This window comes from Fusarium keratoplasticum, chromosome 1 (assembly GCF_025433545.1).
Source record: "Fusarium keratoplasticum isolate Fu6.1 chromosome 1, whole genome shotgun sequence".
NCBI classification, from domain to species: Eukaryota; Fungi; Ascomycota; class Sordariomycetes; order Hypocreales; family Nectriaceae; genus Fusarium; species Fusarium keratoplasticum.
In genome coordinates this window covers 2857477-2885452 of record NC_070529.1, presented here as the reverse complement: position 1 = coordinate 2885452, position 27976 = coordinate 2857477, and the positions used below count along the sequence as shown (strand labels likewise).

Below are 27976 nucleotides of genomic sequence, written 5' to 3'. Positions count from 1 at the left end.
CATCGGAAGTCAGTTGCGGTCTGGACAAGAGGGGAACAGCGGATGGCACTCACCCAGCAAGCAATAGCTCTGAGTAAGTTGACGACATGCCTTGCCAACATGATGGCGAGGGATGGCTAGTCGGCCAGCACGGGGGCTGCGTGAGTGCAATTTCGGAGGGTTTATGCCGTCAGCAGCTTGACATTATCGATTTTCCGCTATTCATTGCATTCTCGGTCAGCACGGGATGGCGATTGCTACTACTCTGAGTCCAGGGCCATGTTCCCGGCTTCCGCTAAACAGAGGGAAGGGAAGCAGACAAGGGAGTCTCCCGTGGCCTGGCTTGCTCTGATCTTAGCAGCATGGCTGGGATCCCTGGCTCATTTGGGGCGAGCTAGGTTTGTCGCACAAGCAGATGAGGATGGTTGCCTGCTGTCAATCTGTCCCGCTCACTGGAACAGCAAGACGCGCCGACAAGGAGGAGCCGGAGTTTGGTCGATCAACGTGATGCTAGCTAGCCGCTGCAGCGGCGCCCCCAAATGCTCCGACTGGGACACCCCGGGCGGGCCACGGACTCGAGGGAGAACGACAAGTGGATGACAAGAAGTAAGAACGATTCCACTGTGAGGGGTCGTGAGGACCCGCTGATTCGAAGGCGTGAGGCCATCAAGACTGGTGGTACAGTACAGGGATGCTGTTGTGCTCCTCCACAGGGTACTATTTTTGACCTTTAGCGGGTGGTTGGCGGTCCATCGTCACCATCACGGCTCATGGTTTCACACATTGGATATCTCGAACTGTGGCGGGAAGATGGCGCAAGAAAGGGCGCCGCTAATGAGGCTCTAGTCGAGGGTTGGGTCCGTCCTGGCGCTTGGAGGGAGAGGCTGTCTGTTACAGGGCACTTCTCCTTATTGCTGACCTTCCCTGGCGTCAATGCTAACTCAAACCCCAGGTTTCCATGATGGAGCAAAATCCAAAACACAGCAAAAAGCAGGGAATGGTCATGGGCGCCTTGGCCAAGGGGTGGGTCGTCATTGGCTCCGCCACGGCCGAGGATGAGGAAGAACAGTGGTTCTTGGGAGATGTCGCTGTTTCTGGACGCGAGCATGGCTCCTTCGGCTGCTATTGTTGTTGTTTTGGCCATGGGAAGGATGATACTTAAGTTTGACGGTTCCCGTTGGTCAGCTTGTTTTCGACGCTTCACGACGTGCTCACGACGCAACTATCACCACCATAACCAACTTGGCAACCTGGAAATCAAGGCCTCGCGGCTCAGAGAGGCGAAAGGGGAAACCAACGACTAACTGACTGTTCGGTGCGGTACCTGCTCGACGCTTGCCATGCATGTCTGAGTTTTTTGTCCCGACGGCGCCGCAATTGATGCAGAGGCGTTTTATTGTGTGCTCTCCCGACCGCTCTCCCTGATTTCTTGCTGGTCGATCGATTTATTCCCTTGTTCTTCTCTTATTTCAAGCCGTCTTCCCCTCTTCTAGACTCCCGGGAGCCTCATTGTCCTACTCTCGTTTCATTATCCTCGAGGTTTACGAGCTTGTTCAGACGTTGATACGCCGCCTTCTGGGAGGGCTGAATGCAGACACCCATACGAACTCACATCTAAGCGCCATTGGAACATATACGATCGAGCACCCTGTCATATTGTGTTGACGTTCCGTTCCGTCCGGTTCGCCGATCTTACAACTCCACCAGCCAGCCAGCTTTGCTTGGCCTGGCATCACCAAGACCCGACCGCCATGTTCGAGGTTCCGCACAACCACCATGGCAAGGACTTTAAGCGCTTCTTCTCGCCTGGGCGCAGCTCCATGTCGGCCATTGAGGATAAGAGGGCCGACGAGTTCCGCAAGCACGTGTGGGCCGTCACCATGATTGACGAAGATCCCTTGTCGGGTAAGATGAACCGACACTCGACCGACCTTGTGTGAGTCTTGATCTTTTCCTTTTTACCTCTTTTCTTTTGTTCGTTGGAGATCAGGACCGAACCCCTTTCCCGTGCCTACATGTGCTGTACAGTGCAGTAGTTTGGCCCCAATATAGGTGGCCCGTTGGGCCGTCTCTCTCTATATGCGGGCGGCTGCAAGACAGAGGACGCCTCAATCCTACCAGCATCTGACCATTACCCATTTTTCGGTATCCAGCGGCAGTGGCAGTGGTGGTTTGGGCAGTGTATGCTTATTTCTTTCTTGCGCTGAACCCCTCTGAAACCCCCGAGTCAGCCTGGAGGATGGGCTGCTACCAGTTGCTGGGCCAGACAAAGCTGTCAAGCCAGAGCAACTGCTAGTTGATGAACGCCTCCATCATGTCTCTCCTCGTTCCGTCTACCGAGCACCGGAAGTGTCTCACGGGCTGCACATGTTGCCCCAGCGCTTTGGGCTTGGCTGCCGCCAACAACATGGACGGGACTAGCGCTCAACTCGACGACTTTGGTTTGATTACCTGTCCACAATTTCCCCTTGGTGGCGTCCCCAGGTGCCTGGCAGCCTCGCGCTACGCGGAGCCAAGAGATCACCCAGGCTCTTTCACATACGTCAGAACTGTTCTAGACGGATGGACTTGAAGCCGAGTGTGCCTAGCCCGCCTGTCTGTGCTTTGCGCTGAGGAGCCTTTCATGGATGCATCGGGGAGTTTTCATTATGTATACTTGCCTTTTTTTTCTTCTCCCGCAGTTGTAGAACTTTGTGTGCCTTTTCTTCTTTCTCTTCTTCTCTTCTTTCAAACTGACATTGGTTCACCAGTCGTCCTGGACCCAACAAACTCAGGTCGAAGAGAGCATCTGCCTACGCTGGACCACCACCGGTAAAGCGAGGGAATGACAAAAAGTCCAAGGAAAAATCGAAATCAGCAGACCTCACCATGCGAGAGCCTACGATTGCAATTCAGCCAATGCATCCTCCATCCTTCAAGTCACCGACGGACCTGTACCCGGTAAAGGAGAACACCATGGACGATTTCTTCGCCAATGAGTCCAAGGACAACTTGCCTCGCACCTCGTACCCGATACGTCCAACCTATGCTGTCCTGGAGACACCATTAGCCGACCCCACAAGGAGCGGCGATGGTCTTCCTGGTGTCAAGCTCAACCGGCCTCGAAAGCTCAGCAACAACTCGATGACCACCATGTCATCTCTTCAGAGCCGGGAAAGCATGGGCCCAAGACGAACCCCATCCTGGGGAAGCAGAACCAGTGTTGACACTTCAGATTCCATGGCCCACTGGCGGCCTGATTACATGTATCAACGACCCATGCCCATCAAGAAACAGGCACCCGTCCGAGATCCCTTCAAGCCGAACGAGCTCTTTTCGATGCTGCCTATCGAGGTGCTCTCTGTCATTCTGGAGAAACTGAGGGAACTCCATGTCGGATACAAGAGCGGGAGCTGTGCAACTTGCTGGATGCGAGACGTTTGCAACATGTGCGTCGTCTCTCGCAAGTGGTACGGTCCCGCCCAAGAAGCCCTGTAAGTGTTTTTTTTTTTCCCATGCTCGGAATGCGATCGCCAGAGATGCCGGGTGGCGTCAAGCTAACAAATTCCCGTCTGGTTCAGGTACGAAGACATTCAGCTGGTTGGCCCAGACTCGGCCGCCCACAAAAAGAAGTTTAAGCTGTCTCAGGGCGCCCGAGTCATGATGCTCCGGCGCCTGCTACGCGCCAAACCCCGGATCGCCGCAATCGTCCGGCGGCTCAAGGTTCCGGCCCCCGAGCCGCTTCCGGGCAAGGGGTCCACCGTTGCCGACTACGACAACCTCGTCGCCTCGCTTGTCATGGCCTGCCCCAATCTCGAGAGCCTCTCCGGTCTGTCGACTACTTACGATCACTCGTTCAAGAAGATCTTTCATGCACTATCGACGAGGACCAACCTCAAGGAGATGAACTGGTTGATCCAGCCATCGCCGCTGCAGAAGCAGCAGAGGATCCAGTCGAGTACGCGGCAGCTGGGTCTGGTTATACCTGGGGAGCTCAAACCCTTCCAGGAGGCCGCCTTCTTGAGCCATCATGACAACTGGTCCCAGCTCGAGACCCTCACAGTCCACTGTCTTCCTGGAGCAACTCTGACGCCCGAAAGCCTCCTCACATCGACACTCAGCTACCTCCCAAAACTCAAGCACCTCCACCTGTGTAACCTCCCTCCCAACAGCTTCAACGACGCTGCTCTTCTCGCCCTCCCCCCGCTGGAGTCTTTGACCCTCTCTCACATTAGCGGCATCTCCTCCAGCGGCCTCTCTGCCTTTGCGACTCACTCTTCAGGTGTGCCCCTGCGCAAGTTGACCCTGCGCCATACACCCCTCACCTCCCTTGCTGCTCTCGCACGAATTCTCTCCAATCTGAGGTCACTCATCACCTTCTCCCTCGTCCAAGCCTTCCCGCCCGTCATGCCTGAAGACGACACTTTTTCCCTATGGATGATGCCCTACCTCGCATCTAGCAGCGTCAAGAAGCTGCATTGGGACATCACAAGCCACGCATCTTGCGTCAACGCCGCCGACGACATCCTCGCACGGAGCATCGCAGCCGGAGGCTTCCCCGCGTTGAGGGCCCTCCGCGTGCTCAACGACCCAGACGGCATCTTCCAGGAGCTGTGCTACCCCGTGGAGAGGATCGATCTCCATACAGATCGATTCCGAACCACGGAACAGCCTGGTGATGTGACCCCCTTCGCCGTGGCCCCAAGCTCCAACACCAGCCCCATGTCACCGACACGTCTCTTCAAGTCTTCCAGCAGCTCCCCCCTCCCTTCACCACGGACCCCAATGTCCTTCTTTGGCGATTTGCGCCACGCCCCCTACACCAGCCTCCACACGGCGCGCCTCGCCGCTCAGGCCCGTCTCGAGGCGGCTCGTTCCCGGCCCCGCTTCACCGTCAACGTGGTCGACGAGGACGGCACGATATCCGAGACGTTTGCCATGGCCGGCTTCATCGGCACACCAGGCAGTGTCATCCGCTATTACCTCATGTCGGATCCGGGCACAACAGACGACAAGGGCGGTCTAGTCGATGTGCGTGACCTGGACGGCGATGGCGGTGAGAGTCTTGCTGGAGGTCGTGAGGGCTGTACTGGACGCTGGAACATGCGCGACGGCGTCGTAGCAGACAGGAAAGAGAAGGAGAGGTGGTGGCACACCGAGAGAGGCCGCTGGACAAAGGTCTCTCTATCATGAACGATTCTTCTCTTTTTTATGGCGTTTTTCGGAACATTGGGATAATTGATAGCACGAGACTGGGCTCTCGCATCGGCAAGCATGGTAATGATATCACGGCCAATACATATAAACGGATCTTGAGGAAATCTCTATGGATGGGTACTGGGCATTTTGAATTGGAGTTTGGAAATTCGGGGATCAGGGCAAGGCATTAAAATTTGACAACTTCTGGGACAGATAAAGACTGAATATAAATCCTGCATGAGTCGACGGGAGTCGATGGAAAGGCATCATGACAACTCTTGATACTATCCTATGACATGTCTTCCGGAGGTGAGATACAACTGACTTCAAACGGTGCGAATAGAGCGACTGATACACAATGGTCATTGAGCTATCAATCCTTTAGGTAAACATCATGGTAACCTCTTCCAGGGATTCTATCTGAGTACCCAGGTATACAGTATACCTAGACATACATACATACACACCAACTCCACGCTACATACAACAAAACTCAATTCAAGAACAATTAAACATTTTTTTTTATCCATCCAATTATGTGGACATGGCTCTCTATCAACTCTAAAAGTATCCTTTCCGACTACATCTGTGTAGATTTTCTCATGCTAAGTCGTTAAAATGTTTTGTTCTGCGCGCCCAGGTCTCCTGTCCAAAATATCTGCGTGCATGTGCGTGTGTGTGTGCGTGCGCGTACGTATATGGTAAAAAAGCAGACAACACCTTAAAAAACAGCCTTATCCAACATGTACCTAGCCAACTAGCTCTCGTCAGAATAGAAGAAGAAACGAGCTCGAGACCCAAATTACGGTTGCAATGGTAGAAGAGTAGCAGCACTCCAGTGCCGGCAAGGTAAAAAAAAAAAAAAAAAAAAAAAAAAGAGACGCAAGAAAACAAGTCCGAGACCCAACCCCCAACATGTACAAAACATTGGGAACTCCGCAGCCTTTTTTTGGGAGCTCCCAGAGAGAGGAAATGGCAGGCAGCCCATTGTTGATTTAGAAAAATCCCTTCTTCTTCTTTGGCTTCTTGTCTTCGTTACCCAAGATGTCGTCAAAGGTGGCTCCAGATGGTTCCGGAGGAGGAGACTCCTGTTGGGAGCCATGAGCGTTACCCAGCGCGGCCAGGTTGCCGACAGACTGGCTTCTCGAGCCAAGCATGACACTAGCAGGTCGTCCTCCCAGGGAGCTGCTCCGCTCTCCAAAGGGGCTCGGGGGCTGGAGAGGCACCGGCTCAAGACCAAGGGCAATGCTGGATCGCCAGGCCTGGTTGGCTCGGCTTCCGCTTGGAGAGTGTGTTCTGGGTCGCAGGGCAGCCTGGGGGCTACCCATAGGCGAGGGAGGAGTGTTCAGTCCGCCGAAAGATGGGGGCGGGGTGGGAACAAAGTCGTCGCCGTCCAAGAACATGGAGCGAGGAGGCTCGAGCGGTGACAGAGGGGGCTCCGTCGCCTGTACCGGGAGCGCTGAACCGCCATTCTCATCCCACTGCGCAGCAGCAAGCCAGCAGTGACTTCGGTGGTAGGTGGCTTCCACACTAAAGAGAACCGCGTCGGTAGACAACTCCACCAGGCCACCTCCTCCAGCCACCTCATACCACATCTTCTTGACCTGCTGGTCTCCGATCCACGGGGGATTGCCCATGGGAGGCTCGCAAAGGAAGTACTCGACTCCCTCCGTGAACTGCATGCCTGGGGCGTCCACCACCAGGACAGGCAGCGACTGAATCACCGTGTAGAGGAAGAGCCAGTAGCCAATGCGTTGATCAGCAAAGTCCAGTGGCGTCTTGCCTCGGGCCTCTCGCAACTCAAATTCCTTGAACTTGTCCAGGAAGGGGACCTTGATGCTGTTGGTATCGTAGTTGTACGCCTTGTTGAGGATGAGGATGAGCTCGTGCTCCTTGATGTTCTTGTCGAACTTGGCCTGCTTCTTAGGAGGAAGCGTGTCATACGTCTCCAGAATCGAGGTGGCCACGGGCAGCTGGGGGCAGTCGTAAGGAACGGGAGGGAGGACGGGTGGCTTTGAGCGATCAAACTCAGACATGATGTTTCGAAGAGCCGACATGATCATCTTGTCAGTCTCTTCAGAAAGAGCGGGCACCTCGTCCATAACTCTGGATGTGCGGTTGGTTCGGTCCACAATCAGGTCATACAACGCACACATGTCCGAGTACAGGACCTTGAGCACCAGTCTGTTCAGTCCGCTTTCGGCGAACGGGTTCTTCTTGCTGCTGGCCTTGGGAGGCCAGTTACCAAACGTGTGTTTGTAGTAGCTCATGACAAAGTGTCGCATCTTGCTGAAAGAGTTCTTCCACACCTTGAAGCGCACATGCCTGAGTTCCGCCATCGAGGTTGAGTTGGCGATGCCAGAAAAGATGGCCGGGAAGTCAAAGTTTTCCAGGTGCTGGTTGGCGTTGTGCTGTCGGTTGAGCAGGTCCAAATGGGCACGTTCGAGGCTCACGCGAGTCTTGGGCGAAACCTGCTCGAACAGGGGCAGTCGGAGCTCCATAATCGCAGCGTACTTGCCTGCAGCATGAGCAAATGCTTCATTGTAAAGATCCGAAGATCGCATGCGCTCGCCGAGAATCAATGCCTCCAGTGTCTTTTCCCTGCTGTGTCGGCAGTCCGCAAGAGCGTGCTGGTCCATGTAGAAGCCGAAGCTGAGGTCGACCGCATCTCCAAAAGTGGCCCCATCGAAGCTCACGAAGCCAAACTCCTCCAGGAGCGCGGCGATCTGAAGAAAAGCGTGGAAGTTGGTAGGTCGAGTCTTGGTTGCTACCAGAGGCTGTCCGGTCAAGAAGGCGAACAGATTTCGGATACCGATCAGTCGGTCGAGGTCCGGCTGCGCACCGGGGCCAGGCGCCGCGAGCTGCCCGGAGCTAGTAGGCGGGGCCGTAGGCAGATAGAGGCGAAGGTCATCGTATCCATCGTCAGGGACGGGGGGTGAGTTTGGCGGGGAGAGGTATCGGGCCGCGTCTTCGGCAGTCAGGCTATCACGGCCACCAAAGCTCCTAGCTCGGCTTCGACCGGCGGGCGCTTCTCGCTCTGTCTGAATGAGTTCATTGAAGATGTAGGACGAGCTAATGGTAAATTCCTGGACCTTGAACGACGGTCCATGGCCGCTACCCTTTGGGTACAGGTAAACGAGCACAGCTCCGCTCTCGTTCCAGAGCTCGGGGACCTGGTAGGAACAATGATTAACTCTGAAACTGAGGTGCAACAGGGGACGATGCCACCTACCTTTTCTCCGTTCTTGAGCAACGAGACATTGTACTCGGCTCGTGTGTCGTCGGACAGGACCCAGGCGCTCGAATCGTTTGCGTTGGAAACTTCGACAGAGTTTGAGCGGGATCTTCCGCCGGGCAGCCAACTTCGGCGGAGACGGCCCCGGGTCGGGCTCTGGCTAACATCGCCCTTGGATGAGCTGGGTCGGATGGAAAGCGGCGTCGAGACAACGCGGCTCTTGCTGTTGCTGTTGCGCACGGTGGGGGACTGAACAGAGGATGATCGACGGCCGCGATCGGGGACAGGAGATGTCGTCCGCTTCTTGAGGCCCTGCACGGGAGGCTCGCCGCCATTCGCGATGTGCTGGAGGGAGCCGCTCCTTCGCCGAGCATCGGGGTTCTCCTTGCGCAGCTTTCCAGAGTGCTCCACGGGAGCCGTCGGAGGAGGGGGAGGGGGAACCATGGGTTCCTGAGGAGCCAGAACAGCCCGGTGCATCTCAGGTGATGGCGGGATCGGAGCCATGATCTGAGGGTTGGGGCTTGGTTGAGGCATCTCGAGACTGTCGCTCCCACGTGTGGGAATTGAAGCTTCGCTGGGCGGGGAACCACCAGACCCAGGGAGGTGCAGATCCTGAGTGGTGATGGCCAAGCCGGGGCGATGCTCTTCGGGCATGTGGGCCGTGGGCTCGACGATGCTCGGGGTGCTGGACGATGGGCTGTCGTCGACTGTTGTGGGAGCCGTTGCGACCGTTGTCACCGTGTTAGTGGTGGTGGAGGTGTTGGTGGGAGAGGAAGATTTGGTGGGTGCAGGAGAGGGTGCGGCAACGGGAGCGGGAGCCGTGGCGGTTGCAACGGCCACAGGTACGGAGTGTGTTGGCACTGGCACGGGTGGTGGTTGTACTTCAGGTTGTGGAGGTGCCGCAGCTGGTGTGGTTGTTGGCGGTGCAGGTGGTGCCGTTGTTGGCGCTGGCACAGGCGCTGGTGCTGCTTGCTTGGCTGGCATCTTTTTGGGAGAAGCCGGTGAGGATTCCGAGGGCAGCGTGATCAAGGGGAGAAGCGATGAGAGACGGAATCTAGATTTTCGGTTTGACTGCTGCTTGGCAGGTGGTAGGTTGGTTGTGGACTGAGACTTGGGCAGAGTTGCCGACTTATTGGAGTCCCCGCCGCTGCTGCGCTTAGTGAGGGTCTTGGGCCGTTCGGGTGAGCGAGTGTGAGCTTGAGCGTTTGAGGTGCTCTGATCGTCGTGTCGTACGGCGTCCTTCTTGTCGGAATTGGGTGCAGAGCCGGGATTGGAGCTGTTGTCTCGCAGCTGGGAAAGGTCGACGGTGTTTGACTTGTGCCAGGTCTTCTTGCGGGGATCGTGGGATGTCGAAGTCGAAGTTCCAGCGGTGGAAGAGGCCGAGGACGAAGGAGTCGACGACTCAGGATCAGTGTTGGACCGCAGCATGGAGAAGGACGCGGGTATGATGGAGGCCCGGAAGGACTTGCTCGACGTCATGCTGGGCATTATGAGCGGCCAGCAAACGCCAGCGTTACATGCAGCAGCGAGATGCTGCTACTAAGAATGGAACTGGAAAAGCTGGGGAGTGGCGAGGTACGGTACGGCGTAGTCGATCGAAAACGAACGAGGGAGGACCTGAAGGGGGGGAGAGGGAGAGGGTTGGCGGGTCGCGGCCAGGCTAGAATATGTAGGTATGGGATGTCCGCAGCCGCAGGCCGAGAGAGAGCGCAGGAAGCAGCAGTTTTGGAAAAAGGAATCAGCAGAAACAGGCAGGCTCTCGTTCTTTTCTGCCAGAGGGCTGCTGCACGAATACCATGGATGGACCGCTAGGCACGCCAGGGCACACAGTATTTTAGTCTGTGGCTGCGTGTCAGATCTAGGACGGGTCTTCCCTGCGCCAGGACAAGCCCCAGAGATGGGGTCCTTAGAGGAGCCCCCGAGAGCGAGGGGACCCATAGGCGAGCAAGAAAGCTCGACTCTGGATGGCTGTCAGTCTGGATCCAGGGAGTACTCGCAAGGTACTTCGTATGCTACTTTTGGGGCGACAGACGCCGGTCTCTGGATCAACGGGTTCGGGGGCTCGGGAGCGGGTGGAGACGCGATGACGTTGGCTGGCTCAGCGTGAGTGGATGAAGTTTCTGTCTTTTTTTTTTTTTTCATCGTCTCTTGTTCGCTGCTACGTAAGTTGAGGTATAGTCTCCTGAGCTTGGGACAAGGGGTGTGTAATATGTCCCCTTGTGCCGGAATTAAAGAGAGAGCTTGAAAAGAAAGGAAGAAATCAAGCAAGAAAAACAACAAAAACAAAACACTCCAAGAGAGTGCAGGCGCCCGTCAAGTTGCAGACGTCCATCCGTGTATCCAGACAGTGCGTGGACACTCTACTCTGTGCCTGTGCCTGTGTCTGTCTCTGCTGCTGTCTCGTCCAGCCCCAGCCGGGCTCGTGCTCGTGCTCAGCGCCTTGCTGCTCGTGTCGCAGGTACGCAACACGGAGCCGTGGGATTGGAGACGAGGCATAGCAGGCGGGTCCCCTCTGGGCTCTGGCGTCTTCTTTGGGGTCTGGGCTTTGGACTCTTGTCCTCCTCTCTCTCTCTCTCGCGAGACGGCGGAGTGAGTTGAGGGTGATGAGAAGTGGAGTACCTCACAAGAGACAGGTCCCGGATGAGTGAGACCGATTGTAGGAGAATTAAGTAAGGGAGCCCGCCTAATAACAGGTCACAACGAAAGCCTCATCCAATATCGGCAAGGAAACGAGCAATAAAATCCCGTCATGGCTGAAAAAGCAACGGGGCGTGAGAGGAGAGGAGAGGCCAAGATGATCTCAGGGTTTGCCATCCTTGGTCAAAAATCCCAAAACATCATTGTCTGGGGTGTGTTTTCGTATTCCAGCGATGGAATGGATCTGTTGGAATCTATGATGTGCAGTCACTAGTCCCCTTTTCTCTTCTCCATGTTTTGTCATGAACGTATGGATATGGATGGTTCTTGTTCCTCCCGTATATCCAGCAGCATGACAAACACCTGACTCTCGTTCCCGCACCATTGACCGTTGTGGCAGGTACAGAGTAATACTGGGCTCCAGCTGAGAGTGAGGGACTCGTCAGGGCCAAATCTCGTCCACTGCTCGTTCAATGCTGTTTTCCGGGGTGGCTTTGGGCAACCGCTGGGATCTCCCACCAGGGATTGTGAGTATTACAGTACAGTACAACACAGTAAGAAAAAGGTCACCCTCCTTTCCCTCTCCCTGACCCCTGGACATGGAAGCCCGGGGATGACCAAGAGGCCGAGAGGATGGGGACCTTTTGAGAGACAGAGGGGGAATATGCAATTGGGGACGGCGATGGCGAGAGTGCGCGGAAAATGACAGCGCGGGATTGAGCCTCATGAGGGGACAGGCGTGAATTGGACCTATGAATGAGAATTGCAAATGGGAGGGGACCCTTTTTCAGACAGAACGTTCGGTGGTACTCGCTCGGTACCAGAGCCCAGTCCCGGCGTGAAGAGCCGGTCAGGTACCTGAGGGTGACTTGCAGCTGGAGCCCAGCCCAGCCCAGCCAGCCCACGCCGGAGAGCGCGTGCTGTTGTGTTGCATGCTGTAGGGTCCTGTCCTGTCTGATCTGTCTCCTGTGTCTTTCCTGTACCAGGCTGAATTGGATGAGACGGCATTGGCCTCTTGTGTGCGTGCGAAGCGCCTGTTTTGTTGGTAGCCCAAGTATTGGCATCGACACCACCAAGCCAGGGCGGCGCCGCCAGGGATCAGGGACTCCGGATCAGTGAGAGCCAACCGTCAACCCCACGGTGTCCCTGCCGCACACAGTGCTTGGTCGTTTCGTGGTTTCAGCTTTCCTCTGGGCGACGCGGCGGCCAAGAAGAACAACCCGAAAGCGACAGTGACAGTACATACAGCAAGCACGTCGTTGTCAGGGCGTGCGTACGGGGCAGAGAGAAAGAAGCTTCTAGGAAAAACAAGATTATCAGTTGTCAATCAATCAATCATCCACTAGCCCCTCCTCAATAGCATGCAGTCTTGGTGCATTCAGCTCACCACCTCCTCTGACGCGGATGATACCCTTCCAAAACTAATTAGTCGAGCTGCCTCCCGAATTGCAAAGCACCACTTGCCGAAATCCACGCGGCCTTGGCTTCGGCTTCGCAGGTGTGTTGTCGTTTCCGGTGCCGTTGTCGTCGTCGTCGTCGAAGGCGTCGTCAACGGCCGGCCAACGGGCATCAATTCTCACCCGAAACTTACGGCAGCTGCACGGCGCAGTAAGGCGGGCTGGGGCTGGCTGGTAGGCAGCATCATCGTCATGGTCAATACTCACCACCGACTCGTGCCATGATAGCGTGCTGTATCACGGAATCATCATCTTGGTCACCACCATCATCAGCAGCATCGCCCATCGTCATCCCTCAATGGATCTCATCGACATATTTTGTTCTAGATGTCATCACAGTCAGCCAGCGCCCGCCCGCAGCATCGCCCCCTTTCCTGTTTTTGGTGCTATTTTGCTTGCTTTCAGCCCTTCTGGCCGTGGGCGCTTGGCTGCCGCTGAGCACATTTGCCGTCGTAAGATCTGCGAGCCGAGTTGCGTTTTCCGGAGTTACGGTACCTCCTGAACGGCGTTGGCTGTCTTGTCTCGTCCGGTACAAATTGATCATCTCTCCCCTTGATCCAACGGCCATGGGGATACGCGCAGAGTACGAGATTCCACGTCGTATTGCAGTTTTCTTGTCGCGGTACCTGATGGTGAAATTTGGAGCTATTTGTTAGTGACGTGCCTACCAAAGGTCACCTCGTGAGGTGTTGCAGTTCGTACTCGACTCGTACTTTGCAGTCTAACCCACTCAGCCGACTCGTGTGTACTGTAGCGCCGGTCAAGGTACTCATGTACGAGTGGCGACAGAGAGAGGACGGTGAACCAAGGGCGGGAAAGGTCTGGATTTTAAGAATTTGTCGCTGTCGTATCACCTCAGGATGCAAACGCCCATGTACAATACCGCAACCCCCGGCCAGCCGCGTTGATGAGGTATCCGGTGCTTCATGACGATGGAGGTCCGTACGACGGTACCGAGCACGGCGTCCCGACCGTCGGAGAACGACGCCTCATCTCTTGCGGTGGACGTCTTGGCGACGGGTCTATTAAAAGGGTTCCGTCCCTCCCAACCCAACTTCGCACCCATGACGACCCGCACCAGATCTGCGCTTGCATCATGACGGTGCCCCCTTGACCCTGGCATGGGCAGCCCAGGAAATGTGGCTCCGTCGGCTTGTTTCGAGGGGCTGAGCAGCAGCCGAAATTGGCCCTGCACATCAGAAGCTCTTGGCCCAGCATCCGCGGGCTGTGTGATCCCACGCTGGTGCCGTTTTTAGAATGTTCCGGAAAATCGAGCCACCCGGCCCCTGTCTAGGGCCTTGTCCTGTTCCTCCGCTCGTCTTGTGGGCTTGGCTGTCGTTCCCCGTCCAGTCCTATTCCTCCTGCTCCTGAAACCGTAAACGGGAGCCACTGCGAAAAGTCCTACTCCCACCAACTAGAACGACCTTCATATAGCTTTCGGTTTGAGAGATTTGGCTCGTATAGGTCAGAGACTTTCCCTTAAACTGTTGGCATCGACTCAGCCGGCATTGGTCGCGAGTTTGCAAGGTGCTGACCATCAGGCATTTGCATGATGAGACATAGGAGAGACGCACCGTCTCAGTGACACTCATGCAACGTGCTCTTTCTTGCCTCGGACAAATGGCTTTCTGATTGATAAAAATTCCGCTGAATAATCAATCAAGCAGCATCCTAGCTCAAAGGGCATTCTTCAGTCGAAAATTGTTTGCTCGGTTGTTCGCTGTTAGTCGGGTATGTCTGCATAGACAGCGCACCACGTGACACATAACTTCCTGTTTCAATCTCACCGAGCACAATCCTCTTCCCCATCTCATTGGACATGGACTCTGCATGTCCCACTTTTATCGGGCTGATGAAGCATCTTTGAGTGACCAAGAAGCAAAGAACTCAATGAGCGGAGTTGTTCTCCATTCAATCTTTATTTGATTTGGCTCAACCTTTCGGTAATCATCAACAGACGCATGTTCAATGGCTCACATCGACCCCGCAAGCGTCTCGGCTATTGATGATGACCTGGAGACATGGCTTGACGTCGAGGGTCTCTGCGAGGACTCTTCGGACGACCCCGGACAAAACGCTACCACGGCACAATATGATATCAGCTCGACTTTGACTAGCGTACAGACGCCCCTGGACCATAATCCACAAAGCGAAGCACAACCTGCTGGGCAAGAAAACAGAGCATGCCCGAAATCGCGACGGAGCACCACCACTCGTACCAACCCGTCTGCCAACTACTCAGTCATTTGCTTCCCTTCAAATCCTGCCAAACCTGACGGCATCAAGAAAAAGAGAAAGGATTTTGACGAAAAGAGGAGACTCGAGGTTGCCCAAGTACGCAAGACCGGTGCTTGTTTCCGATGCAAAGTGCGAAGGATCTCGGTACGTGCTCCCTCACTTACACGCGAGTATCCGCCAGAGGATGAGGCTTTTTATGAGTGGATGATTGATCTTTTCCATTTCCAGTGCGGTGTTGGAGAGCCATGCCAGGCATGCAAGAAGGCTGCTGGCTCTCTTGGGCTTCAGCTATGCATCCGAGAGAGATTAACGAAGATGAGGTTCAGTTCAGGTGGTCAGTTCGCCCGCGTGGAAGCTTTCCGGCCTAGACTGACATCTTAGACCTTCACTACATCGACTACACTGCACGCTTGCTCGACCAAGAACTCATCGCCGGGACAACCCACCTCGGTCCGCCTCGCAGAGTCTCGATATCCATGGACTATGTCGACAACCCAGCCTTGGAGGTTGAGGTTCAGGATTATTATGGCAACAAGACACCGCCTTGGCTGTGTTGCTGGGTTGTCATGAATCAGGTTGACGGTCATATCGAGTTGCACCGGGAGGAGAGTGCACGATATGCTCTTCCACAACTTCTTCCATCAAGTGACCTAGTCGAATGGGTCGAGAATATTATCGTTCACCAGGACACAAGGTGCATCGGCTTCCAGCAAGCTGTGGATGCCTTCATCATGAGGTACAGCAAGTCGAGCGCATCTCTTCCAATGGTGAGTATCTTGACCTGCAGTTGGATAATTTGCAATCTGACAACTTGCAGCATGATTTTGTGCGAAAAGTTCACAAACTCAACTGCTTAACCAAGATACGACTAGGGCTAGTCCTCTGTGTTGAAGAGGACGGCAAGACGACACCGCCCTCTTGCGCTCTGCACACGCAATTCGGTCAGATATCAAAGGCAGCCTCACAACCAATCGAGAAAGAGGTCCTGTCCGAGTTGGAGAAACTCATGTTTGGCACCGCTGGTATCGGCCCTGACAACGCCATAGCTCTGTGGGCGAGCCTGTGGTGCTTGATCCTCATGTACCGGAAACTGGTCCGGTCCTATATCGCCTTCCAGCAGTTCCCATGCCATGTCCCCGAGGACTACAGCGGCTTTCCGGAATGCAAGCTGGAGGTGGGCACACATTTCTACCACTACCTCGTCTCAATTTATGCCGCCCTTTTCCGTGTCACCAGTCCGCTGTACACAGACTTCAGGGTTGCAGCCACACGGAAGCTTCTGGACGAGGATGAGACCCTTGTGCGGGCATTTATGAATTTGCGAACTGAGAGCTTTTACTTTCGTAAGTAGGTCCTGGAACTTTTAGGAGTATCAACTGACCTGGCCACAGAAAGAGAGTCGTGTTCCATGACAACGCCTCAAGACCAGCTCCTGCGGCGTATGATCTTGGATCGAGAGGCGGGACTTAAGCCAAAGCAGCTTCCTGCTACATGATCCTGACCACTACAGCATCCATCGGAATGGTGTCATTTCATTCGTCTTTTACCTTGACGACCAGGTTACCTCTATATTCTCAACAGACCGCCCACAATGGCAAGCCGCCACGGCGGAGTGAGACATGTTTCTTGGATGGGAACATCAACATCGCATAAAGTATTCACGATATATCACGTCCAGTCACTGGTCTATCCGACCTCAATAAAGTGGAAATTAGAAAACGATCAAAAGTCTAGGTTAGTGCAAGAACTTGAAGGGAACTCGATAAATTCCCATTAGCTCCCCTTACTAAATAACGTAAATAGTAGTTCAACGGCAATTTACTTGATTTTATTCCTTAGTATGATCAAGTAGCGTCATTCCGGGAGTTTCCTAGGAGTTGGGATATCCTCCGTTGTGATTTTTCTATATATCCGCTCGGGAGATGTCTGTTTGGTCTCGGGGGTGAGGGTGGGAATGGTTGCGAAACGGATATCACATAAACATGAACACATATTTGTCACTGTCTTTATTACTTCAAGAGCACAATGTAAAAAATCGCAAGGCATTGTATTTAATGGACCGTATGTGGTGTCAGGGATAACAGTGACTCGATTGCAGGCAAAGTTGACGAACCCCATGTCTTACCCTATACCAACTCGATTGACAAACAATTCCCCTTTTTTGCCAAGTGAAAACCCCAGGCACTAGAAAGACAAAGGGGAAAAGACCAATTGGCAGCAGTTAAACTGATAAAGTGGCGGTGGTTTTTGTTGAGATGCTTATCAGTTTCCAATTCTGACTAGGGGGTGGTTAAACGTTCACCACGACACGTGAGCTCAACGGCTATGTGTGCGCTAGCGATTTTAGGTTGACACCCGGCTTAAAAAATCGCTCTTAGAAATTGAGGCACGGAGCAGACAGTATGAGGATTCGGGAAAGTAAAAAATAAGAAAGGGCGGATCTGGTTGGGTATTGGTTGAGCTTAATTGATGTATTCAGGGGTTGATCGAGAATGCCCCACATGAGGCTATTCGCACTTTGACGACGGCTCAGAGACGGGCATTCTCACCAAAGGAACAGATGTAGCCAAGACAACCAGCTTCGGATCCTGGGCTCATTTGAAGTAGTAGATATGATAAAGAGTCAAAAGAGACAGTGAAATAGAGACAATAGGTGAGTTGAAGAGAGATATGTAGAGTTGCTCAGCAGGAGGGCAGAGGAGCGTATGGGGGAGACGGTTCGCCAACAACACCAAGACTCTCATGTTGAATATCGGGCATCTACTAGGTCAATCCAACTGTAAACTAGTGTCAAGAACCCCATCTCAGCCATTGGAAGCGGAATCCCCGTGGTTGACGGCAGATCCAACCTCGAGCTCATGTTGATGAAGAGATGAAGTTGTTTCAAACCACCAAGCTTTACCAACCCATTGGCCCCCGACTGGAAAACCGGGGCACGCCCTGGCCTCTGGCCAATCCAAGCCCGCGAAGGTTGCAATTCTCGGTGAGTGCAGGGATGTTTCTTGGCCCAGATTAATGGGATCGCGCGGCGGGGTGGCCAATCAGACGGCGGGCCGGCGCAAGCGTGTAAGTGAGCGAGTCCACCATGAGGACCATGAGGCTCGATGAAAGGCCGAATTATAACTCTTCTGGTGCCGGGACGTGTCTCTGAACCGCTCAGATCTTGCACAAGCATCAGGCACATTTGGAACTTTTTGCCCGACCCCTTATCGTCTTCTGACAAGTTGCTGCAAGCTTCAATTCGTCCAGCATAGGAAGCCAAGGTTCCACCAGAAGGCAGAAGGCAGCGCATCAACACACAGCACACACCCCCCCCTCGTGACCTGACTTACATCCGAAGGGGACGTCTCGAGCATGGATAAAAGGGCTGTTGCCAGGGACTTTTCCCAGATGGGTCAAGAAAACCCGCGTGTTCCCACCTCCCCGGGCCTGGACTATGATGAGCTCTTCAGGTCCGTCTTTGACTGGGAGCTCTACTGTGATTCCACCCGGCCCTCCTCGGACCAGACCTCGTCCTCTTCCTCGTCTCCTTGCACCTCTTCCCTTGGCCGCAACAGCCACAGGGACCTCCCCTCGCTCATCACTGAGATCCAACCCTTCCTTGACCACCTCTCCCTCGACCGGGACGGGTCCGGGTACCTCACCATGACCCCCGGCCTCAGCCCCGACCATGGCGAGAGGACCAGCTCCGAGTCCATGGGCCAGACTCCCCCAGAGCTCATCCGCGGTGGCAGCACCTCCCCCTCTGATCACTCGGGCTCCGTCTTCCTCGATGCCGCCGACGAGGGACCCTACCGGCGCCGGCCCCAGGTCAGCCTCGAAGAGTTCCAGGCCCAGGATGATAAATGGACCTACCCCCAGGCCATTCCCAGCAAGCACACCCCCCGGGGCTACCCACCTCGCATCCAGGTTCGCGAGTCGTCATCCCGCCGGGGTTCGCCCCCCCAGACGCAGACGACGTCCGGCATCAAGCGGCAGAGGTCTGGCAGTAGTAGCCTGGACAAGAGGTCGAGGCACCTCTCTGATCCCGACCAGACGGCCGACGTCCGGAAGAGTGGGGCCTGTCTGCCGTGCCGCATCTCCAAGACCCGCGTAAGAGAAAACCCGCCCCCCAGCATCTCTCCTCTCCTCTCCTCTCCCCTCCTCTGTCGTCTCTCATGTATGCAAAACTGAGCCAATCCTAGTGTCAAGATTGTGGCGTCTGTCCTCACTGCCGCAAGGCGTTCCCAGACCACTCGCACCTGGTCTGTACCCGTAGGACCCCTGCCGTGGCTCCGCCCGTGATTCGTCATGTCGCCGGTATGTCGAGCAACCCCCCTGGCTCCCCCAATCTGAATGTGAGACATGATGCTGAGACACATCACATCAGACGTCTGGTCCCCCAACCCCGCCGAGGAGCGCCGCTGCGTTGACGACCCTCGCTTTCCCACGGCCAAGCCCAGGGATATCCTCATTTTCTTCACCCGCGAGCCCGATGCTCCCTACCTCCGCGCATCGGTCCAGGCATACCATTCTCAGAATGGTCTTGATGAGAACCCCAGGAATGCCGCTTTTGAGCGCGATAGATTCCCCAGCTATACTGAACTGCAGCGATGGGTCGAGGCCCAGATCAAGCGTGAGCGCAGCACCCACTTCGAGCATGCCGTGCAAAACTTTTTGCTCTCCTACTCGGAGGGTGGCTATGATCTCCCCAAGGTAAGTCCATCGAGACATTATTACCACTTCAACATCAAGCTGACTGTGTCGCAGCATAAGCTCGTATCGAAGGTCCACACCATGAACTGCTTCTTCAGGATCTGGAAGGCCCCTCCCTTCACCTGCTGCAGCTCATCCAACAAGTTCTCTCACGTGCCATTTACCGTCCAAGCTGAGCTGAGGCGCATCGCATGGAAGGCACTTGTGTCTCATGAGCACGATATCCTCAAGCTTCTTGAGGAGTGCTTGGCGCAACAGGAGCCCCTGAAGTCTCGCGAGAGAATGGCCGTTTGGGCTAGCCTGTGGCAGCTCATGCTCATGTATAGGGAGCTGGTGATCGCGCATGACAACTTCTTCATGCGTAATCCGAGCGCCACAAGGGATCCGGCCGTTGGTAAGGAACCCCAACTCGGAGCTCAAGTACCTTGCTAACAAACTTGAATAGCCATGCCTTATGACACCCTATACAACGTCTTCTTCCCCTTGATTGCCATCTTCTATCACTGCCAATTCAAGACTCCTAAGAGGCTGGAGATGCCTATGGACTGGCTTAAGGAATCGGCAAATCCCACTGGGTCGAGCCGTATCGCCAAGATCCACCAGTTCTCCAAAGATATGATGAATGCGAGAAAGGGATTCTGTAAGTGACCGAACTTGGCCCAATCCTCCAACATGACACTAACCATGACCAGACGAGGGGATCCAACGGTCGCCATACAAGATTGATGAGAGGCTGAGCCTCCTGGTGGTTAGCCATGAGCTTAAGAAGCTCTCCACCAAGCGACGTTCTAAGCCTGCTGGCAAATCCAAGGGTGGTTCATGCGATGATGGCTAGTCTCGCATATCCACGTCCAGTCATTACTGGGAGACGAAATGAAATAACGATAACGAACATGACGAATATGAAAAGGGAAAGGAAAAAGAAAACAGAGAAAAAAAACATGGCTGTCCTTAACGGTAACGAATGTAATGACGCTCGCTGCGTATGAAATGTGTTCAATAGGTCGAATTCATGTATTGGGCTTGCTCTTCTTTTTTGACGAGAAAATGTGTGTTATGACTGCAAGCTTACTTGGGCGGTTATCTTGAACCTTGGCTTCTTCCCCCCGTTCTTTTTGGCGGCTCCCTCGACTCTGTCGGCGAGATCTTCTAAACTGACACCCTCTGTGTTGGCGGAGGCGACTCCGATCGTTAACATGATTCTGTCCTTCTTGTCCTCGGCTTTCTTGATGCGTGATGTGATGCTGTGTGACTGTTAGATAATCTTGCAATTCGGAAGAGGGCAATGGTGTTACTGACTTGATGGCATTCTTGACTTCCTCTGCAGTCCTTGGAGGCACGGGTAGGGCCATGGCAATGAGACCAGCCACGGCACCAGTGTATGAGGCCCAGAATGGGGCATCTCTGTGCTGATTCTCGAGGAGATCAGAAAGGTTTTGCTGAAGCTGTGCCTCCAGAGGTCCCAAGTTCCCTCCCCATCGGGCTGAGGTCGACAGTGCGAGAAGAGCACGACTGACGTGTGAGAGACCAGGGGCGTCAGCGTCTCGGGTAATGGCATGGTGTAGTACAAACGAAGTGTTGTTGTCTGCATCATACCCCTGACGAGCCCATATCTCGCGTACGAACAAGGCACCCAAGCCAGTAGTCAGGACGGTCGGCACTGCAGAAAAGTCCACCTCCTTGGGGAAAGCGTTCTTCAGGACATCCAGGACGGCATCAAAGATTGGCTTCTCCTCGGCCGTGACGGCAGCAAGAACGTTGAGAGGGTCACTCTCACGAATCTCAAGGGGAAGCTTCATCATCAGTGCGCCCTGCCGATTGGATCCTCCGCAGAATGTCACATTGCCAACATTAGGCACAGCAGCCAGAAACGCCTCGATCACGGTGGCAATGGCGGGAAATTGTTGGCGGCGGCGGCGCGAGAGGCCAAAGATACGGCCATCATATTCGTCGTTGATCCTACGCATCCTCTGAACCTGAGAGAAGAGCGATCCTGGAGCAGTGTAGCCGTTGGTTGACGAGATGGGATACAGCTTCACGGCGTCGTTGTGCATGAGCATGCTACCATAGCCTCGGAAGCCGCCGCCGCACATGAAGACGTTCACGCGGGCATCGCGGCCCTGCATGCAGGCAGCCCGGATGGCGTCGAGAGCTGGGAAGCGGGAGCAGAGATTCGCATATGCCTCTTGCATACCGGACTGGAGCTTGGAGATCTCGGCGGCTTGGACATCGGCCGGCTGCTCGTGCAGGACGCGGATCAATCTGGCAGCTCCAAAGGGCAGGCTCACACCCGCTCGGGCGGCCTCGATCTCGTAATTAGCCTTGCTGGTGTCGACCCATGTCATCTGCACGCTGCCGCCTCCCAGGTCCAGGAATAGGGCGCCACCGTCGACACTTGCGAGACCACTTCGCGAACCCATAATAGCACCGAAGAGGGTCTCGACTGCAGGTTCCAAGATGCTCACTCTGAGACCTCCCGTCTTAGAGGCAATGGCCTCAAGCATGTCGGCGGCGTTGTCTGCCCGCCGCATGGCCTCGGTGGCGAGAATGGTGATGTGCCTGCCTGGGACTCCATGCTGCACCGCAACCTCTTGGAAGCGCGCAAGGGTAGTGGCAACTGCATTGATGGTCTCGGAAGGGAATACAAGGCCCTTTGAGGTAGTGGTGAGGGCATCAAAGAGAGAAATTGGGGCTCGAGTTGAGTAGATGGGACGAAGTAGCCGAGTGAAGGGAGGGGCAAGAGACGTAATGGAGAATCGGATACCATTGCTAGAAAGGTGTTAGGCCAGGTGCTCGCTCATGCTCCAAAATCAGAGAAGGAGACATGCCTGCCCATGTCGACGATGGCATATAGCTGACTCTCGCCTTCAGGGTTCCATGGCGTAAGGGTTTGCGACAAGTTGTCGAGGGTGATGATGTCAGGAGCTGCTGTAGACATGATCAAGCGTAAGTTGCCAATCCTGATGGATCGTAAAGTAAGCGAGTGTATGGGGTAATTCAAAGCCAAGAGAGAGCATTTAGCTTGACTCCCAGGCTGCGTTCATGAAGCGTATCGTTTGTTGCCTTGCTGGGCTTTGAAAAGTTGAGTGAGGTTCAAAACTGGGTCACGTTCGTGGAGCCGCAATGGAAGGAACTCTCATGTAAGGGCAGGGCGGGGTCCCCCATTCCGTGGCCGATGCCCCGCGACGGCGCCGTCTCTCGGAGCGGCTCAACGCCAGGTCCGGCATTTGTTACCAACCACGAGATTCCCGACAAGGCAGATTCAAAGGCCTTGGAAGCGGCCATATCACATTCTAAAGGCATGGATTTAAGCGCGCGTGGCGTAGTGTGCCTGACGTTTCTACTTGGGTCGCCGACGGCCTAGATGGCCTTCAGAATGGGACGCGGCACGTGGGCGAAGCTATGAGAAGGAAGATGGCCGCTGCGGATGTGACCGATCACGCACGATTAAGCGCCGTACTCTGCGTCTCATGCTCTGCGTCCCATGTCTTGCGTCTGGATGCGACCTTGAGGCAAAGGCCTTCGGAGACATATCCTTTGACTCTCGCATGAACTGGATGTTGCAGGCTCAAGATGTCTTCCAGGGTGAGCCGCAGAGCATGGGGGATGAGGCATCTTGCTGTCATTGTTGTTGTTTTGATCAAGAGACAACACCAACCCCAGTTGGCGCGGTATCACTTGGGCCGCCACGAACGAACCCGACTGGACCGTCCCATCTTGACACTTGGTCGTCCTCGGGACTGCCACGATGAATACGTGTTGGGTTGACGGGCTGGCCTCTTTGTCGGAACAACAGATGACAGATTGGTTCAGGGACCATAGGTACAGTACATCCTTCAGGGGCGATGCCAACCTGCTTCGGGAATGGCCTCGCCGTTATGCTCTCGCCTGCCAGGGGATCCTCAACGCCCAGGACGCTGAATCCGAAAAAAACAAGACAAGCGCCGGCAATGTCACCCGCGGCGAGGCCCGGTTGACATTTCCCCCTAAGTTGTGAAGGTACCTGCGTGGTCCGTTCTGTATGTCTCAGTCTTGCCCGGAGTCCGGATGACAGTTGACCAGGACCAGGGCTCTGAGCCTCCTCTGGTCTGTGAGCTCGGTCCTTTTGAAGACTCTTACCCCCGTTTCTTGTGTCGAGATCGTCGGTTCTGCAGCAGGAAAGTCGAGGCTTCTCAGTGCGGAGTCAGAGGTCTAGACCGCAGCCGAGGTGTGTCGGGGAGAGTGATGCCATACCCAACAATCCTCAACAGCAGAATCAAGGCAGTCCCAAGAAGCATCAGCATCCATGATATGATGTGACGCTGAATCGCTCACTGTCGATCCCGATAGCTCAGCTTACTAGGCTAGCTCCCCGCGGCAGCCCCAAGGAAAGGGCCCTGCACTGCACGTACCAGCCCAGCCATGAGAAAAAAGGACGAGACCACACAAGAGCTTGTCGATGGATGCAGCAAGGAGTCGGGAATGCGCCTTGCGTTCTGCAAGCCAGCGCATGCGCATGCGGCGTTCCGTACGTAGCTCAACGCGCTCCATGGCCTCTGACAGGCTGCGCCAGTTCCTGTTACTCGGACAGAGATATCCACTGAAAGTAAATATCAACAAAACAAACTCGAAGCGAAACAAAACAAGACCAGATGGCATTTTTTGGACGGCGGGCGCCGCAAAAGGGGGAGGGGAAAAAAAAGCAAGAGAGAGAAACTACGCGCCTAGGGCCGCACGGGAAGTGGAAAACCGTTTGATGCCATCCATCGCCTGCTTGCATTGCCGCTCCAAGGCATGAGATGGCCGCTACATTGTCTTGGGGCTAGCTTTTAGGGCTCAGCAACGAGAACCGCATCGCGCGTTTGAGGAATTGCCAACGACGTAATCGAGCCCGCGACAAAAACAATCCGGCGCGGCGGTGATGTCAATCAAGCTGACCTGGATCGAGATTGTCAAGGCATCCCTCTCATTCTTTCAACCCACGCCCCGCGAGTTAGAGGTTGATGGCGATCGAATTGAGCAAATGTCGTGAATCTTTCTCTCTGCCTCTCTATTTCGAGAAGAGCTCCCCTTGTCAGAAGTCGTACGATGCTGCAGCATGGCCCCCTGTCTCCGGGAATACGTACCGGGACAAGCATCATATCGGCCCAGAAAAGTGCGTTGCGCTGCACTGCACTCCAGAGACTGAGTGCCTCTTCTCTCTGGCCAGGATGCTGGGATATGGCTCTGGCCATGGAACGTGGGGGGAGTCGCCCTAGCTAGCTCTGAGCCTGATACGGTTGAGATCGACGGCGGGAGACGCACGTTGCACTGCCGTGTAAACCCATCGTCAAAAGTCTTGCCAGAACGTCGCATCCATTCATTATCTCTGCATTCACACGGCGGGACATCCAGGTTGAAGTGGGACACAGGAAGCTAGTTACTCCAGGGTCGAAAGGAACCCCATCATGGATCGTATCCAGCTCAGCTCACTCAGCTGGCGCTGAAGCAGTGAGTGATGCGGTTTGCCATCACCAGCTCCTTGATCCTTCTCCTTCGACAGTACCCCGGCTAGACGGACCTGGTTAGCCAACAGCGGTAAGCGGGCGGATCAAGATATAGTCCGTGAAGCGATATGAGCCTTGGCCAACCTCCTCTGACTTGTTGGCCAGCTCGATGTCTGGTTGGTAGAAACCAGCACGCAGTCAGCAGGCCTGGACACTTCTCTGCCGTTTCTGTTTCGTTTGCCGGCTTTTGACTTGCCCCTCGTCGTGCGAAGCTAGAGCTGCCAGCTGCCCCCCCTTTGACCCAAGGCCCGAGCTTTGTCTGTCACACAACCAGCCAGCCTCTTTCATCACACCCATTGCTCTGGGATGGAATGCCCACGTCTGGAGAGAGAGGCTTGAGCAGGCGTGTGTGGTGCTGCACGTACATCAGAGCCCGGGTTGTGCTGCAGAAGCGGACGGGGCGCTGCAGTGCCCACCGAGGACCGAGGGGATATCGACATGGGGACTCCTCCGCACTGAGAGAGGGGTTCGTCGAGATTGGTCAGTCTGGAGAGTTGGGGTTGGCTTGCCCAAGTTTATCTGACGACGATTCGTCGGCCGTGAGTGGCTGGTGGCGACGCGTGCTCCATGTTGATTTGATTTCGCGCAGACGCGCCTCCGGAAGCATCAGAACCTTCAGTTGTTTTGTTCGTCTTTTGAGACGGCGCTCTAGGTTAGCAGAGTGCGTGCAAACTTTGAATTCGTGCGAATTGGGCAGTAGGGCGTTTGTAGATAGACGTTTGAGACGATGGCTTCCCAGATGTTGACGTTGGTGCCATCGTCATCTTGACCCGTTCTGTTGCGTCGGTAGTGCGAAAAATGCCCCCCTCAGTCCGATAAGTTATGTGTGTGAGTCGCTTGTCTTCTTGCCGCCGACGTGCATTGGCTTCTGTTACGCCTCCAGGGCTTCCGGCAGGGGACGAAACGTGTGTCGACGCTCAGCCTCTGGACGGGCAGGACGAGCAAGCAGGACGAGACGGCCCATCGTCATTCATCCTAGCTGCCGACCTTTGTTTTTAGTTACGAAGCTGACGTTCGCTCCGGGCCAAACGATAGACAATTGTCAACTGGCCCGTCTGCATGGTGGGTTTGCACCAAGGTGTGGTATTACCCGAGACCCCAGGACGAGACTCGAGAGCTGTGCTGCGGATGGATGTCTCAGCCTCGATCATAACAAACAAACGGGAGTTACTGGCTGAGATCGCGTTTCCCATTCTACTGGACCCGAAGTCCGTCGAAAACTTGAATACGCACCAAAGCATCGAAAAGTCTGTTGGTGTTTGCTATTATATGTACGAGTGCGGTGGTATTCAGCCGTACTCCTGGATGGAATACAATAGATACATAGATAGACACGCACACACACGCCCGCACCCGCGTTGGCCATACGCCGCATCTGCTGCGTACCTACATGCGAGGTCCCGATCAAGTCCAAGTGAATACCAACGGCGGGCTGTGGTTGACCGCCTCTGAACCGTGGGAAAGGCTCAGGAGTCGGCCATCAAACGCCACCCTTGACCTGAATCACAACCGAAGCCTCCATTCTTTCTCCTATTGTCGACGTCGAGATATTAGTTACTTGCAGTATCCATCCACCGTCCCTGACTACTCTCGCCTCGCCATCTTTTGACTATCAACGCAGGGTCTCGGTCGACCGTCTCATCTCCATTCTATCACCTGGTCTCGATCAACCTCTCGGTCCCCAGCCGCACCCTATCAACTCGACAGACTAACCAGACTATCCAAGGGCCCTTGCTCGAACTCGCGCAACGTGCCCTCGTCGTCCACTGACCGCTGCTTGAGCCCTCTTCCTGTGACGGGTGCTGCCAGAGTGGGCTTGGTCAAGGGCCCCTTCTGCACTAGCTCGGCCGCAACCCAACTAACTCGTCGACCCTCAGACTCTGCGCAGTGAGTGGACCTCGAGAAGCTTGCTCCAACAGGGGACACGACCACCACGGGGTTACAGAAGCCCTGTTCCCTGCTGCCGGTCCCAGGGTGTGGCCCCAGGCAAGAAAGCAAAGCAGAAGCACCAGCAGCACAGCACAGCACAGCACAAGCAGCAAGCAAGCAACCTTGATCAGTCCCGTCTGGGCCGGCATCCACCATCCAGCCCAGCCCAGCCCGCCTGCCAGGTACCTCGACAGCATCGTTCGCGCCACCCGCTTCTCGCTGCTGGCCCACCTCGACGGGGCCTCGTCCAGTTGGATCCCCCCGACTGCTGTTTCTGGCCGTGGTCTCTCTCTTCTCTGGCTGTGGTGTGCTGGCTGGCTGCCCAGTTGTAGGGCACCTCAGGTCGTCAAGTGTACCTGTACTTGTACTTCCTTCCCTCTCCCCACCCACACAGCACACAGCAGACCTACCTGCCGACTGCACCTTCCACTCAGCGCGCTCACTTGGTACATATCACACACCATCCGCCCGCCACACCCACACTCTCTTCCTTCTGCCGCCTTTCCCTTCTCTTCTCATCTTCACATCTTCTCCATTCCAGTCCTTCGTTTGCGCGCTCAACGTGTCCCCCGTGCTCCTCTGTGCTTCTTGCGCCGTCCTTCGGTTGCTTGAGCTCAGCTTGTCTACCGTCTGTCCAGCTTGGGACCTGAAACCGCGACGGTGACACCTGGCTGAGAGCCCTCAGTCGCCCTCGCTCACTTGCGCCTGCGAGTCCCTACTAAGATCCGCGGCGGTGACAACAACTTGGACGCCGGCGACCACGGCCACAGACGACCATCACGATCACGACTGACGACCAAGACACCCCCCTTTTCCTTGCCTACCTACCTATCGCACATGTCATAACATCGGGTCGACTAAATCCTTAACCTATTTCCTTGCGTGCTTCCCACCTTCGCGTCTCCGGGGACCAGAATCAATATACCCACGAAAACTATACCACGAACCGCAGGCTTTAATATCCTTTCGCAACGTCGCCAACGTCTGAACCTTGGGCTTCGAGACTGCCGATAACGCTAATTGCCAACCGTCAACTCTGCGGCCCGCGTGTTGGATCCAAGACAACATTGTCGCATACCGAAACATTTGCATCGTCTCGTTCC

The 27976-nt window shown here is 55.1% G+C and overlaps 5 protein-coding genes across 5 annotated transcripts; 3 read left to right on the top strand and 2 right to left on the bottom strand.

The window, feature by feature from the left end:
• Positions 1-1526: 1526 nt before the first annotated feature.
• Positions 1527-5151, top strand: NCS57_00086100 (uncharacterized protein; the record flags this gene model as incomplete). The annotated part of the gene is made up of 3 exons (XM_053050937.1): positions 1527-1915; positions 2730-3452; positions 3540-5151. The coding sequence occupies exons 1-3, from the start codon at positions 1731-1733 to the stop codon at positions 5149-5151; spliced, it is 2520 nt and encodes an 839-aa protein (XP_052919452.1). The 5' UTR covers positions 1527-1730.
• Positions 5152-6152: 1001 nt separating this feature from the next.
• NCS57_00086000 (uncharacterized protein) lies at positions 6153-9880 on the bottom strand (the record flags this gene model as incomplete). The annotated part of the gene is made up of 2 exons (XM_053050936.1): positions 6153-8330; positions 8390-9880. The coding sequence occupies 2 exons, from the start codon at positions 9878-9880 to the stop codon at positions 6153-6155; spliced, it is 3669 nt and encodes a 1222-aa protein (XP_052919451.1).
• A 4574-nt stretch (positions 9881-14454) lies between these two features.
• NCS57_00085900 (uncharacterized protein) lies at positions 14455-16219 on the top strand (the record flags this gene model as incomplete). Its single annotated transcript, XM_053050935.1, has 4 exons — positions 14455-15058; positions 15106-15491; positions 15542-16067; positions 16116-16219. 4 exons carry the CDS (start codon positions 14455-14457, stop codon positions 16217-16219), a joined length of 1620 nt encoding a protein of 539 aa, XP_052919450.1.
• A 1520-nt stretch (positions 16220-17739) lies between these two features.
• NCS57_00085800 (uncharacterized protein) lies at positions 17740-20254 on the top strand (the record flags this gene model as incomplete). The annotated part of the gene is made up of 7 exons (XM_053050934.1): positions 17740-17794; positions 18065-18816; positions 18909-19023; positions 19094-19419; positions 19474-19813; positions 19865-20059; positions 20112-20254. The coding sequence occupies 7 exons, from the start codon at positions 17740-17742 to the stop codon at positions 20252-20254; spliced, it is 1926 nt and encodes a 641-aa protein (XP_052919449.1).
• Positions 20255-20473: 219 nt separating this feature from the next.
• NCS57_00085700 (Ppx-GppA domain-containing protein) lies at positions 20474-22357 on the bottom strand (the record flags this gene model as incomplete). The annotated part of the gene is made up of 3 exons (XM_053050933.1): positions 20474-20663; positions 20719-22188; positions 22248-22357. The coding sequence occupies 3 exons, from the start codon at positions 22355-22357 to the stop codon at positions 20474-20476; spliced, it is 1770 nt and encodes a 589-aa protein (XP_052919448.1).
• Positions 22358-27976: the final 5619 nt, after the last annotated feature.